The sequence below is a fragment of the Gekko japonicus genome, unplaced genomic scaffold (genome assembly GCF_001447785.1).
Source record: "Gekko japonicus isolate JY-2015 unplaced genomic scaffold, Gekko_japonicus_V1.1 scaffold787, whole genome shotgun sequence".
NCBI classification, from domain to species: domain Eukaryota; kingdom Metazoa; phylum Chordata; class Lepidosauria; order Squamata; family Gekkonidae; genus Gekko; species Gekko japonicus.
In genome coordinates this window covers 602,723-618,452 of record NW_015174866.1, presented here as the reverse complement: position 1 = coordinate 618,452, position 15,730 = coordinate 602,723, and the positions used below count along the sequence as shown (strand labels likewise).

At 44.7% G+C, this 15,730-nt stretch overlaps 2 protein-coding genes across 2 annotated transcripts in view; one reads left to right on the top strand and one right to left on the bottom strand.

The window, feature by feature from the left end:
- The window catches only part of CGA (glycoprotein hormones, alpha polypeptide), a 29,773-nt gene extending 26,748 nt beyond the window's left edge, over nt 1-3,025 (bottom strand). The window contains exon 1 of the mRNA XM_015424754.1: nt 2,879-3,025. The gene's annotated coding sequence lies outside the window, so the exon portion shown is untranslated. The remainder of the gene's footprint in view (nt 1-2,878) is intronic.
- ZNF292 (zinc finger protein 292) overlaps nt 2,224-15,730 on the top strand; it is a 64,193-nt gene continuing 50,686 nt past the window's right edge. Inside the window, exon 1 of the mRNA XM_015424747.1 lies at nt 2,224-2,407. Within this exon, the coding sequence (XP_015280233.1) occupies nt 2,237-2,407 (171 nt within the window). The 5' untranslated portion in view covers nt 2,224-2,236. The remainder of the gene's footprint in view (nt 2,408-15,730) is intronic.

Sequence of the window (15,730 nt, the reverse complement as noted above, 5' to 3'; positions counted from 1 at the left end):
CCAGAAGGCTAATAGGGATAGTAAGAAAGTTCTAGATGCTGAGTTGGGCCTCTTTATGGCCCATCCACGCATTCATCTGGAATGCATGGAGCTTTATAGGCAGGATGGGGTACACCTCTCTGAGAAAGGCAATGACATCTTCTTGGAGAACCTACGGCAAGGGCTTTGTGAGGCATTAAGCCTCTCGGTGGGGGCATCGGCCTAAGCTGAGGCTTGACCTCGGCTGTGGCAGGATTGCGGCTGGTGACCGATATGCGGCTAACGGGGGGCCCCTAAGCTGAGGCTTGACCTCGGCTGTGGCAGGATTGGGGCTGATGACCGATATGCGGCTAACAGGAGCACCAATTAATTACTTCAGTTGGCGATAGGAGTTTGGCCGGATTAGCCTTTAGGTTGGGCGACCCGGGGTAAAGATGGCACACTGCTTTTGGGATTGCATGGACTGATTGGCCGCTTAAGTTCTACAACTTGGGGCTGGATCTCCAGGGCATGTCTTTCGTTGTGCCTGCTGGCAGTGAGCCACATAGGTTGGCTCAAGCTGGAGGTGGGTGGCTCCATGTCCTAAAACTGGGGAAGGGTTAACACTGACCCTTGGCCTGGATCGTGCCGCATTCCATATTTTGCCCTTGCCGTTAATTTCAGTTGTTAATTTAATAAAGTGACCATAGTTCATCCAACCTTCTGTGTCTGACTCTTTATTCCAAGTATGGGGGCAAATTCAAATAGGGTATTTCATTGCACTTTCAGGTTGTCATTCCAGCCACAGATCACTGATTCTGATCTCAAGAACCATCTTTCAACTCTGTGATCCATCATTCCCGTCCCAAAATAATTTCTCTACTCTCATGGACCACTCTTCCATTGTGGTGGCTGTCATTCCAGTCCCAGAATAGTTTCTCTACTCAAAGGGACTATTCTTCAAATCTGGTGACTGTCATTTCAGTACCAAAACACTTAATGCCAAACCCTGTGATTGTCATTCCACTCTAGGGCTGTAATTCCGGAGCCAGAAGACTCACGCTACTCCCAGGGGCTGTTATTCCACTCTGGGGTCTGTCATCCCAGTGCCAGAACACTTAACACCACACCCTAAGACTGTCGCTCCACTCTTGGGGCTATTATTCCAGGCCCAGAGCACTGATTTCACTCCCAGACCCCATGGGGACTGACTTTCAATGCAAAAAGGAAAGTTTCTCAAAACTGTAATGTCTTTCAATGGAACCCATGCAAGTCAATTCTTCACTCCTATTGTATTCTGTGGCATTATATCAGGCATATCTCTTTTTTCCCAATGGGCATTCATGTCATTCTTTTTAGTACATCCCACCACAGGTCAGCGTTACAGCACGACTTGCACAGAAAAAGGCACTCAGGTTCACTCTCCAGTATCTGAAGCAGCAGCGGGTTAGAAAGAACCTTCAGAGACTGACGGCTTGAACAGCTGCAAAAAATGCTGGGCTGGTTGGGCCCAATGGCCTGTCTCAGTCGGTGACGCAGGTCCCCTGAAGAAAGGACACAGAAATTTTCTAAGTAATAAATAAATACCAGGAATCCACACAGATAGCGCCAAAAAGCTGATCTCCCACTTATTGTTGTAAACTGACCTCCCACTTATTGTTGTAAGCCGCCCTGAGCCGCTTCGGCGGGAGGGCGGGATAAAAATCAAATAAATAAAATAAAATAATAAAATAAAAAAAACACCAAACCCTCAAAACACGCCGCGCGTGTGATAAAGGAACTCTTAGGGCATGTAAGCAAAGCGGAAAGCGCGCAGCGGCTTTGTCAATTGCTCTTTCGTCTATTACTACCGAAAGCGCGACCGGGGCGCTGCGAATCGCGCTTCCTACTACCAAAATACTCGCACAATTGCTACCAACGAAACTGAAAGGTTTCAACGATTTGCGTACGCTACGCTTCGCAGCCGCCGTGATTCCTCAGCATACGTCACGCGGCAGCCAGCGCCTCTGGGGGTGCGCCGTCTGATCCACGTGACAGCACTGGGGGGAGGGTCCCCCCGCTCCGGGGAAAAGAGGGGCTCCGGGGGGGGGGGGGGACAAAAAAGAGAACAAGCCCGAACTGCCTTTTCGAACTCTCCTCCCTAATCCCGCACGTGACCCCGCCCCGGAACGTGGCATTGTGTAATCACGTGACCCGTGCGGGAAGGGGGAGGTTGGCCGTTGAGCGAGGGATAGTGGGGGGGAGGGGGGCTGCGTACGCGACGGAGCGGGGTGCGAAGATGGCGGACGAGGACGCCGAGCAGGACAGCGGGAGCAGTCTTGGAGCTGAGAGCGGCCTCCTGGACATGCAGCAACTGAAGGAGCGGCTATTATCGCTGGAGAGGGCGCTGAAGGAGAGCGACGAGACAGGCGTAGAAGCGGCCACTGAGTACTGTCAGCAGCTCTGCCAGGTCAGGACGGGCCGAGTGGCCTCTGGGGCGGGAAGGTCTCCCCTTGCGGGGGAGGCTGATGGGCAAGTAAGGTGCCGTTGAAGCGGCCCATGCGCTCTTGGTCCTTCTGCTGTTTTTCATTGATACCGCCTCGAGGCGAGGCAGGCGGGCGGGCGGCCCAAAGCGGCCCGCCCCCCTGTGCCGGGAGGGGAGCGACTCACGGCTCCATAATCCCCTCCCCCAGCTGCTTTAAGAACAACCCCCCCCCCGCGCGCGCGCGCCTCGCTCAACTGTCGCGCTCTCCGTTCGGCCCCTTTGTTGTCCTGGTGCCGCCTCGGCTCTGGAGGGGCCATTGTCTGCCGCTGCTGGCGACGCCGAGTTTGGATCTCTGGCCCGCAGCATTAGCAGCAGCAGCAGCGCGAAGGAGGGGAGGGGTGGGGGGGATAGTTCTGGGGGGTGTTTTAAAAACCCCCCCCCCCCCCCCCCCCGTACCTCTGCGCTCCAGGTGAGAGGACGAGGTTTCGCTCTTCACTCTGGTGCCGTGATCATGTAGTCCCTGGACTTTGCACAGAGCAGAAGAGTAGCTTACACTTGCCCCCTAAGTGAGACCGAGGAGGCTCAGTAAGGACTGCCATGAAACTCCCATCGTCCCCTATTCATAACACTCCGCTGATCCGGCAGTCTAGCTTCCGGAGTATCCTTGTGTGTGTCTATTGTTTTGGCTGCCTGGCCGTCTGATTTTGGAACCGCCCTTAGATCTTGTCAATTAACTCACCTTACTTTATTCTTTCCCCCTTTATGCATACCCTACAGTATGTTCCTCTTTCACTTCTGTTCTAAAGAATGAGATACATTTATGGCGGTTGAAATGCTTTGTAGCAGCCACTACACACTAGCATAGTTGTATTGATTTGCAAATGGACACTTAGCTGCCAATCAACATTAGTTCTCTTAATCATTGCAAGAATTCCAGCAGCCTTATATTTCAGTATGTACTGCACTGGAGGGAGAAGGTTTATAAAGGCAGCTGAGTGATTCAATACAAGTTGAGGAGGGTTTTTTTATTATTTCATTTATAGCATGCCTTTCTTCCATGGTGAAACTTGGGGCCTAGTTCTTCAGCATGGTTTATCCAAGTGACAGTTTACAAGACTTTGTAGTTAATAGGCACTTCTATCATTGAAGGCAATATCAAAATAATTGTAAATGTCTTCAACTTATGTGAGAAAATAATTCTTTGGGACAGTATTTCAAGACCTTTTTGTAGTGAAACCTGGTACAAATCAGTCATTTGAGTTCATTGAAGGGGGGAGATTCCTGGCGATCACATTGTACAATATCTGTAAATGTTTACCTCTTCCTTGTATTTTAAGCATTTCCAAATGTAAGCAACTTGTGTGTCATATTTTCACTGCTTTTTCCTTATAATTGAGGATCTCTAGAACAATATGGAGAAACCTAAGTAAATCAACTTACAGATTTATAAGAAAGGTGTATGCCTGTTGGTCGACAGAATGTAGATAAAAACAAAGAATCAGCATTGAATACCATGATTCAGAGTGCTAAATGCAAGCTCTTGCTTAAATGAGTATGTATTGTACGGAATAAATTTTTGGCTTAGAAAATGGAAATTAATCTCTAAGAAACAGCTTGTAGATGTAGCCTTTTAGTAGACATAGTTTGAAGCAGTAGTTTACTGTCCTTGCAGTACACCCGCAGTTGTTTTGTTGGTGGGGAAATCTGCAATTCTGGAAATCAACTTAATTGAAATCCAGAATTTTTACTATTACATTTCAGTTTTTTAAAACTGCGATGGATGATTATATATTTGAAGCTTGCAGAAATATTTCTGGAAGGTTTTGTCAGGAAATGACACATTGATTTTCTTTGTTCATTGTTTTGATAGTCAGTTTTATTAAATATGGGAATATCTTCATTGCAAAGCTGTATTCTAAAGGAATCTTATGGGTTGTTAAGCAATATATGGTTTGTGGCTTTGGGTATTTAGCAAGCACTCTCTGCGATGTCAGTTGATTCCCCTACTCTGTGAAAAATGGGTAGCATTAGCCATGATACAATATCTTTCTGAAATAACACAGTGGTTGAGAAGAAAAATGCCCCCCCAATGGAACTGGAGTACATGTTTTACAAAATTTGCAATGGTAGATCCTGAATGGAATTATAATGTATTGAAGGGAATATGCTGTCCAATCTTGTGCATCTTTACTTAGATGTAAGTCCCACTGAGGTCAATGGGAAAGACAAGTAAGGTTGCCAATCTCCAGGTTGGGCCTGGAGATATGGTATTATAGTTGATCCTTGGACTAGGGAGATCAGTTTCCCTGGAGAAAATGGCTGTTTTGGAGGATGAACTCTATGGCATTGTACCCTGTTGAGGTCCCTCCTCTCTGCAAACTCTGCCCTCTCCCTGCTTCACCCCCAAAATCTCTAGGTATTTCCCAAACCAGAGGTGGCAACCCAATTTAGAAGCATGCATAGATTTGTAGTGCAGTCTTTTTTAGAGTTACTCTAGACTAATAATATTTTATATTATTTGTGTAATACAGAGAAATTTAAGAATAGTGTAATTGTAGAATTCCACGAATGTCATGGAATTCTGGTAACATTACAACTTTTGGCTTCGTGTCTGGTAGAGCTCCAGAGATACCATCACCACTGCATCTGGGTCTAATTTCTGGTCCCATCCAGGCCATTCTGCTACATAGCACCTCTTCAGCAGCAAATAGCCATTTAGCAGGACACTTCTTGCAGAGTGCAGTGCTGTTTTGATCCCTGTTGGGACTGGTTTTGCCTGTTTAATTTTTATGGAATTTTTATTTTATTTGGCCAGAGTTTCTCTCAAACTTTTTTGATTGTGAGCCCTACAGGGACAGAAGTGTTCACATCTAGAAAGCTACTGTAAACCATTTATAGAATCGAGCAGAATATAAGTCTAATTCAATAAATACTAAAGTACTGTCATGTTTGAGAAGAATTTCTTGTGTTGAAAATACAACAGAGAACCGTGTTCTGATGAATCCTGAATATTCAAAGTCAGTTAATGGAATTCAAGTTTCAGAGCCCTTCCAAATGTTTGTCATGGAGAGAGATTGCTATTATAAAGGATCAACCAGTTTCCAGAGTCTTACTCAAAAAGTCTAGTTCCAGCCTCAGCGAATTTCAAGAAGACTTGCTTTGTTTCTGTTTCATAGTTAGGGTTAGTATGCAGTTTTAGCTTCATCTCTTCTTTATGCGTTGAGGCTTTTCTTAGGCCTAAAATAAGTGTTTCACAGCTGCAGTTGTCCATTTTTGTAGCCTGTACAGAGAGAACAGTGATCCATGCCAAACAGCAACCAGTTTCAGGGACACATCCCCATTCTATCCCCCCACCCCTAATCTCTGTGCATACCCTCTTTCTGTCATTGATTATTAATACAAGTAGGGTTGTTTATAAGCTATGATTTGCAAAATCCCCGCATAATTTGTGAGGGATTTTATTAACCATGGCTAACCCTAGGAAGTGTATGTCTTCTAAGCAGGTTCCCAACTTGCAAAGCATGGTTTACATAGAGCTAGCAGTAATACTTGCAACAGCCCATTTTGTTTGAAGATTAATCTTGTTATCCAAAGGCTACCAGGCAGATAACAATTTCTGAGGCTGTGTTTGATTATACCCTGACTTGGATGGCCCAGGCTAGATTGATCTCATCAGATTTTGGAAGCTGAGCAAGTTTGGCCCTGGTTAGTATTTGGATAGGAGACCACCAAGGAAGTTTGGGGTTGCTGCACAGAGACAGGCAATGGCAAAGTACCTCTAAACTTCTCTTTCCTTGAAAACCATATGGGTTTGCCAGAAGTCTACTGTGACTCGATGGCACTTTCCACCACTGTGTTTGACTATGACCCATGTAAACTGTTAGGAAGACGGCACAAGAAGAAGAAGAGATTGGATTTATACCCTGCCCTTCACTACCCAAAGGAGTCTCAGAGTGGCTTACAAACTCCTTTCCCCTCTCCTCCCCACAACAGACACCCTGTGCGGTAGGTGGGGCTGAGAGAGCTCTGACAGAAACTGCTCCTCTTCAAGAAAAGATGTGCCAGAACTATGGCTTGCCCAAGGTCATCCAGCAGGTGCAAGTGGAGGAGTGGGGAATCAAAATCCAGTCCTCCCAGATTAGAGTCAGCACACTTAGCCACTACACCAAACTGCCCCTAAACTTTATAACAAGGAGTTACGCAACAATCAAATATTAAAGCAACTCTTAAAATCTCTTAATAAATAAAAACTTTTAAAAAGAAAAAAAGTTTTTATTGTGGGGTGGGCAGCTTTCGTGTAGAGAACAAATCTACTAAGCTTGCCTAAACCCTTGGTGCACCAAGGGTATCTCTTTACAAGGGAGTTTGCCAGTGCAGTGGTTTCTGGAGTGGCAGACCTAGAAATGTACTGTAGCACTATTTTGGCATGCACCTCTCTTTTTCCTCCCTTCCTCCAAAGAAGGAAGTATTGATTTCCTATTCTCTATCTGTGGTGAGGCGTGCACAAGGACTGATTTTTATGAGTTTAATAGTCACTGAAAAGACCCCTGTGTTCAAAGTAAATCATAGCAGTGGCAAGGGCCTGCCTCCTTTCCCCCTGGAAGTACATATCACTACTGTCTGCCTTCCACATAGGAATCTATTGTGGGAAATATAAAGGCAATAGTCCTTTGGCACTTGTCTGGGATTCAGTGTGGTCAGTGATTGTGTCAAAACCATAAGCCTTATCTTTGTCCTCCTTTCCAAATGAAAATCCTTAGACATTTAGAATCATAGAATCCCAGAGTTGGAAGGGGCCATACAGCCCATCAACCCCCTGCTCAATGCAGGATTAGCCTAGAGCATCCCTGACAAGTGTTTGTCCAGACGCTGCTTAAAGACTGCCAGTGAGGGGGAGCTCACCACCTCCCTAGGCAGCTGATTCCACTGTTGCACAACTCTTACTGTAAAAAAAATTCTAATATCCATCTGGTACCTTCCTGCTTTGAATTTCAACCCATTATTGTGAGTCCTATCCTATGCTGTCAACAGGAACAGCTCCGTGCCCTCCTCTAAGTGACAGCCCTTCAGATACTTAAAGAGAGCCATCATATCCCTCCTCAACCTCCTCTTCTCAAGACTAAACATTCCCAAGTCCCTCAGCCTTTCCTCATAGGGAAATGATGAATGAAACCCATGTTTGGATAAATGAAAACCTAGCTACAGTAATCCACCCAATGGTCACCTCCAGGCTTGACTACTGTAACTCATTCTATGAAGGGCTATCCTTGAGATTGTCCCAGAAACTACAACTGGTCCAGAATGTAGAGGCACAGGACCTTACTGGAACCCAATTGACAACACACATTCAACCGGTTCTTTGCCAGCTGCACTGGCTCCAAGTTGAATACCAGAACAGGTTCAGCGTTTTGGTACTAACCTTCAGGGCCCTAAACCATCTGGGACAAATGTATCTATGAGACTGCCTCTCATAGTATACCCCCCAAAGAGCATTACTCTGGAGGAAAGAACCTGCTGGTGATCCCTGGCCTGAAAGATATCTGGCTGTCCTCAACCAAAGCCAGGGTTTTCTCAGCCCTGGTGCCAATGTAGTGGAACACCCTGCCGAATGACATCCATGCCCTGCAGGACTTAGTACAATTTCCTGGGGCTTGTAAGACAGAGATGTTTCGCTAGGCTACAGTTGAAGACAACAGTGGTTTCCCATCTAGCCTGGGCTGCTCTCCTTTCTTTCCCTCCACGGGGTAAAGATACAGTTTGCTCTGTGTAAGCGCCATCTGCTATTGCTACTATATTGTGTATTATCTATGGTCTTAACTGTTTTTAATTTGATTGTAGATGTTTTATTGAAATTGTTGTTCACCACGCTGAGCCCTGTTCACAGGGCAGGGCAGTCTAAAACTCGAATGAATGAATGAATGTTGTAGCTCACTGCACAAAATGGGCAAAATGCATGGATGTAGATCATAAATAAGCTTGAGAAATTAGATCTGAAAAACCTGAGTTCAAGATACTTGTGCCTGATTTTAGAGTCCCCAAACCTGTACCTCAACAAAAAAAACCCTTTAAAGGCTTCCCAGTCATGTAATGCTAAAATTTATAGTAGGTTTTATCCATGTGAATTACCCTTAATGTAGTTGTTAAATGTTATTCTATTAAAAACATATTTGGCTCAGTAGAAACACATCTTGGCTCAGTAGAAAAGACTAAATAATGTATTTATTACAAAGAAGGGTCTTCAGTTGCATCATAATTATCATCTTTAATAATGTCTGAACCAGGAAACCAATGCAGATGTGTAAGGATGCTCATCGTATATGCATTGTCTTCAACTAGGAGACACATTGCTTGGAAATCTGGAGATCAGCTACAACAGGGATGGTGGAACTGCTAATGAGGAAACTGTTGATATCTGGCACTGGACATAGCAGTTCTTCTGACTGTGTCTTTCACTTTTGTGCAGAGTTATATCACTCACCATGAGCTAAAGAGATCAAACTTTGTGCCAACATGCAGGGTCGGACTAAAATTTCAGGTTTTGGTGCTAATTCATTGTAAATCATGATTTGTGATAAATCACTCAATAACTAAAGCTGCCTCAACTGTGCTTTGGTTTGATGTCTGAATTGCCAACATCAAGACTAAAGCTGGTGTTTGCATTCAATACTTTCTAAAACGTTTTCCATTGACCACAATTAAATATTGTCAAATATTCCATAAATTAAAACCACTCTGGAACAAATGGCAGCCTATCATTCATTTGAAATGTGGTGTTGGCGTAGAGTTTTACAGTTACTGTGGACTGCCAAAAAGACAAATAAAGTAGGTTCTAGATCAAATCAAGCTCTGGAAGCTTAAATGACTAAAAACTGAGGCTATCATACTTTGGTCACATATGAGAAAACCGAAGTCACTGGAAAAAGAACAGTAATGCTAGACGTAGAAGGTAGCTGGAAAAGAGGAAGATCTAACATGAGATGATCAGCTCATTAAGGAAGCCTTGGCCTTCAGTTTGCAAGATCTGAGCAAGCTATTAACAGTAAAATGTTTTGGAGGTCATTAATTCATAAGGCCAACATAAATCAGAAGTTACTTGATGGCACTTAACACACACACACACACATCATTTTAGTGTTTAATCACATTGTGAGAAGTCAAGACTCACTGAAAAAGAGAGTAATTCTAGGAAAAGCTGAAGGTGGTAGGCAAAGAGAAAGACCCAACATGAGATGGATTGACTCAATAAGGAAGCCACGGCCATCAATTTGCAAAACCTGAGCAAGGCTGCTAATGACAAGATGTTCTGGGGGTAATTAATTCATAGGGTCGCCATAAGTCAGAAGCTACTTGATGACACATAACATTATTTTAGTATGTTATGGGGTCATCTGATAGGAAGGCAGGGGCGAAGAGTCCTTGTTTCCATCCCTGCAGAAATCATGGTCATCATTGCTATATCCCTCAGAGAAGGGGTGAGATCCTGGACACTGCCCTGCCACACTCTCCTGAGAGCTACTTTCTTCTCCCACTTAAGCGTCATGGTCTTTTACAACTCATCTGATGTCATTGGACACTAGGTTTTAGTGGAAGCATTAATCATACAAACAAGCTGTCATCTCAGATTAGAATGCAGGATGCAGTGTTCCCTCTAAGCTGAGTTGGTGTGAGGTAGCTCGCAGTTTTTTAGCCTCCAGCTCACACATTTCTGTCTTAGCTCAGGGAGAATGGCTCCAGAACAAACTAATTTATGCAGTAGCCCAATCGCTCACTCACAACTTTAATGCCAGTAGCTCACAACGTAGAATTTTTGCTCACAAGACTCCACAGCTTAGAGGGAGCATCAGATGCAATTGGACGTAATTGTTGATTATATTTTTTCTAAGATGTCATTTCAGTATTTTATGAAAAACTGAAGAGAGCTAATTCAGTAGAGACTAGTTTACCTCAGGTTGTATTTGATAACCGGAGGCAAGACCATCTGGTGCTTGCCTACCTGTAAGTAGCTTGTAATACAGCTTAACTACAAAATACTCTGGAAATGTTAATGTCTCACCTTAAACTCTTGAGTGGTAGTAAGTATCCTTGAGTGTAGTTTTCCAATAAATTTGAGGAGAAGGGGCCTTAAGTTGGTTTTATAGAACATTTGGGGTGTTTATAGTAGCATAAAATCAGGCTAATTTTTAAAAAGTATGATTTAAATTTTATTTGTAATTTTCAAATATTCTTACTCTTGATTACAATAGTTCATAGGGTCGCCATAAGTATATTTTTGTCTTTTAATGTTTCTTGATGAACAGGAGAAATTTGTTAAGTATCAGATACTCCAGAACTAGTTCAGAGAACTATTTAAGCGTGCATGTGTCTGGGGGATTTTTTGAGCAGCAAAGTGTCACTACCCTTCATACCATATCACACACTGCTTTCAAAAGTCTACTGACTATAAAATGGGATTTACCATGCGCATGTAAGTACAAAGCCCTACTGCTCAAGCAAAGCTAGTCATGCTATCTGATGCTACCAATATATTTAAAAAGAGGTTTTGGATATATACTTATTTATAGTTAAGAGTTGCCCCACAGAATGATAATTTTCTGTGCATAGTGAGTAGCACAGATAAAAACTAGAACTATGCCTGTTGAAAGAGAATAGTTAGGTAAGCAAATGATGAAGGTATAAAATAATAATTCTGAAACTGTTAGCAACTAAAACTTGGAGACTGAGTTGCAAAACAAGTTGTGTCTCTTACATTGCAGATGTAACAGAAATGATGCCTGAATTTATTAAAGTAAACATCGTATGAGTAAAGTAAACACAGTCCAACCAAAGTGGGATGAATTTTAAAAGCTGCATATCTTTCCATGAAATGTAAAGGAAAATGGGCACTGAACTCTTCTTTCCACATTTTTTCAAGTCAGCTAGTGGTACTTGAGTTAATGATACATTTTTAAAGTTCTGTTTTCAATAAATAATGTGAATAATAACTGTCATGGTGGCTAAGTTGTATTTATCAGTCAGAAATTTACTTTAATTGCAGATCTTAATTGTAAATTGGTTGCGGTGGCGCAGAGGTTAAGATGCTGAGCTGCAGACTGAAAGTTCTGTAGTTTGGCAGTTTGAGAACCTAGTGCCACATGACGGCATGAGCTCCCGTCTCTGGCCCCAGCTCCTGCCAGCCTAGCAGTTCAAAAGCAAGAAATTGCACGTAGATAAATAGGTACTGTTTTGGTGGGAAGGTGACAGCATTCCATGTGCCTTGGCGTTTAGTCATGCAGGCCACATGACCATGGAAACATCTTCGGACAGCACTGGCTCTTCGGTTTGGAAACAGAGATAAGCACCACCCCCTAGAGTCGGATTCGACTGGCTTTTGAGCAAGGGAAGCCTTTACTAATTGTAAATTATGAATTGTTTTAACTGCAAATCTGCACTATTGTAGATGTATATGTTGGTACCCACCCTGAGCCTACATTGTGGGGAGGGTGGGATATAAGTTTTAACAAAATGAATGAATGAATAAATGAATAAATAATACCATTACATTCTTATGTGATAGGTACCTGGAGGTTTGGTGGCCTTCCTCCTCCACCCCTGTTCCTCTCTTAGCTCATCTCAGTTCTACACCCATTTTTCCTCTTGTATGCAAATTAAGACAAATATTTTAGTCCTGTGAAAAAGATTTAAACCTTGTCCATCACATGCAATACAAATGACTGTGGGGAAGCCATGTTCTTTGTTGCAGCAAAATACAAACAAGTATCTTAAAACTGTGGCATAATTTTTCATGGGTCAGAACCCACTTTGACTGATGCATGTTTTTCAAATGGGGTAGGTATTCATTGAGAATCAGGTAAGATTAATAAGGAAAAGTCTTTATTAAACAGCTCTGCTGTTTTTTGTCTTCTGAACTTTCTCTCTCTGCTTTGCTGAATCACTTCTGTAGCTATTTCCCATCTTCCCCCGTGTCCCTGAGTTATTCTCCCTGTCTACTTTTTTAATTTACTCAGTTCCACAAACATTGATACATCTTTCCTTGTATAATAACAAAGAAAACAAGAAATTTCCCATCCCCCATATATCCCCTTGGATTTTTAGGTGGTGAGGTTTCCTCACCATTCAGCCTGCCTGCATTTTAAGTTGTTGCTCTACAGGTGAAGTAATTTTTTTCCTGCCCAAAGTTAAGATCTGTAGCATTTGGGAAAAGCTGAGTTGGATTGTTCAGTCTATTTTCTTGTGCAGTAGACTTGGAAATTTGGACTATCTCCCATTTGGGAACTGAAAACTGGAATGGCTGTATGTTCATCACTGAATTGTCTCTCTTCCTCTTGGCCTGCTGATCCAGAGGCGGCCATGTTGAGAATGCGGCGGGGGACGCCAACATTCTTCACTTCCAGTCCATCGCCTCAGGAGAGTCAGAGACCTCCTTAGAGGACGACGCGCTTCCCCTCCTTCAGGACGAGATGAATACTGCGGAAGGGGTAATGTACAGGCTCCCAGTTACTTTATTCAGATTTTTAAGCAGGCCATGCAGGAGGAGATTTCCAGTTTCTGCTCCAGTGTGGTCATCAGGCTCCAAGAGGAGCCCCATGGGTACCCTTCCAATGTTTCCGCCAGAGCTCCATGACCCTCAAAAGGCTCCCCTCTCTAGGAAGAGAGGAAGGGAGCACTCCTGGGAGGGGGAGGCATCCTCAGAGTCTGAAGTAAAAGGTGGGGGAGAGAGGGAATTCCTGTCTGATGAGGAGGAAGAAAAGGTGAAGGTCCCAGAACAATCCAGCCACCTCTTTCAGATGGAGGATTACTCTTACCTGTTTACTAAGACTATCTCTGCCCTGGAATTACAAGATCCCCCTTCCAACGAGACCCCTTCCTCGTCAGGGGGCAACCTAAAATCGAAATCTGAGGGGAATACTGAATTTCCCCCCAAAGTGGAACCAAGGGAGAAAGTTTTCCCTTTCCAGTGTATTGTGAGCGCCAGTTAAGGGCAGAGTGGGGTAGACCTACTGCAAATAAGCAATTCCCTCAATTTGTTAAAAAGTTATATGCTGTGCCTAATTATGCAAATGAGTTATTACAGGTTCCTCCTGTTGATGGGGCAGTGGCAGCTCTGCAGTCCTCTGGCTTGCTCTCTGAGGATGGCCAAGGAGCTATCAGGGATTTAGTGGATAAGAAGATAGAGGCAATTCTTAGAAAGGAGTATGAAGCAGTGTCCATGATGTCAGAGCATCAGCTACCTCTTCTATAGTATCAAGAGCTGCAATAGTTTGGATGAGAAAATTGATCCAGCTACTGCCAGAGTCTGACTGCAGACTCCTAGAAGGAGCTCTCCGGGTGCTTAAAGCCGTTTCCTTTACGGCAGATGCCACTTTGGACTCTTTATTTGCATCCAGGGCCATGGCCTCTAACACTGTAGCCAGAAGACTACTATGGTTATGGGCCTGGCACAGGCCCATAGCTACATGGTGCCCGGCCCCCGGAATGGTTTTTATGGGCCTCCCTCCCTGAGCCTTGGCTCCCCCTCCCTGATTGCCTGTCAGCAGGGAGGACGAGGGCAGCACAAGAAACAGCAGAGACGGCGAGACTGGGCTGAGAGATGCTTGCCGCTCAGCCAGGCAAGGTAAGGAGGCAAGCAGGCACCTCGTCTGGCCCTGGCTAGGTGTGCCTGGCTGTGCTCCTGCGCACCAATGTGCCCACACGCCGCATTTTGTGGCCAGCTCAGCCACTGCACGCCTTGCTTCTCCCAGCCCCAGAAGGTAGCCAAGGGTGGAGGTCCGGCTGCCCCTGGTGGGTGACATGGGAAGGGGCACTGGGGTTCCTCGGGGAGGGAGAGAGCCAGATGCTGCACAGGGAGGGGCTGGCCTTGCTGGGGGGGAGGAAGCTGGTGCCCCCCCCCCGGCCCCTCACAAAAAAAATCCCTAGCTATAAGGCTGGCCTGGCAGGCAGATCTATAAGCCAAGTCTATCGTTTCAGCTTATCCCTTCCAAGAGGATCACATATATTGGGATTCACTGGACAAAATTCTGATTGAAACTCGAGACAAGAAAAAAGCCATGCCCAGGACTGTGTGCCACTCCGACAGACACGGCAGTCATTCCTTTCGCACCCAACGTTTACTACCTTGATTCTGCCAGGACTCCAAGAAAGCCAACTGGGAAGGGTCCAAATTGACCTTCAAACAAGGTTCCTTCAGGCAGAAGTTCAACAAGTAAAGCTTCAATAGATCCGACAGGGGGACCCAGGACCCTAAGTCCAAACAGTCCTGACTACTCTTCCATACCAGTGGGAGCCCGTCCGCATCATTTTATTCCTGCATGGGAGGATTCCCGAGCGGATGCCTGGGCTCTGGAAGTAGTTTTTAACGTCCCCTGTTTGCAAGAACAGTCACAAAAGGCAAATCATCAACCACGTAATTCAACACCTAGTAGACATCCAGGCAGTGGAACCGGTACCTCCTTCCAAAGAGGGACAGGGACTCTATTCCATTTTGTTTGCAGTCCCCAAAAGGAATGGAGGTCCATCTTGGTGCTCAAGTTCCTGAACAAATTTGTAAAACTCAGGCGTTTTCAGATGGAAACACTGAGATCCATAACAGACTCTCTTCTTCCATGGGACTTCCTAACCTCGATAGATCTGACAGAGGCCTATCTTCATATTCCAATATGCCTGGTTCACAGACAGTTCCTTTGTTTCTGTGTGGATGGTTATCACCTTCAATACAGGGCTCTGCTGTTTGGGTTGGCCACAGCACTGAGGGTGTTTTCCAAGATGCCGATCAACCCTGTGGTACACCTCAGAAGTCAGGCAATGTTCCCTTTAAGCTGTGGAGCCTTGTGAGCAAAAATTCTACTTCATGAGCTGCCAGCATTAAAGTTGTGAGCGAGCGATTTGGCTGCTGCATAAATGAGTTGGCTCTGGAGCTGTCCTTCCTGAGCTGAGACAAAAATGTGTGAGCCAGAGGCCAAAAAACTGTGAGCTAGCTCACACTAACTCAGCTTAGAGGGAACACTGGTCAGGGGATCCACGTCCATCCATATCCGGACAACCTTCTGATCAGGTCCAGCAATTGGAACAGAAAAGCCCTTGACACAGAAAAGACCCTGCAATGCCTGAAATCCCACGGGTTCCTTGTCAACTTCTCAAAAAGCTCCCTAGTGCCAACGCAAGAGATAGATCATCTAGGAGCAATAATCAATACCAACCACAGCTCTCTATTCCTTCCACAAGCCAAAGCTGTAAAAATTCAGGATTCGTATGCCTCAGTAATTCGGAGTAGATACACTACTCTTATGACCCTGTCCAGGCTCTTGGGCCTTC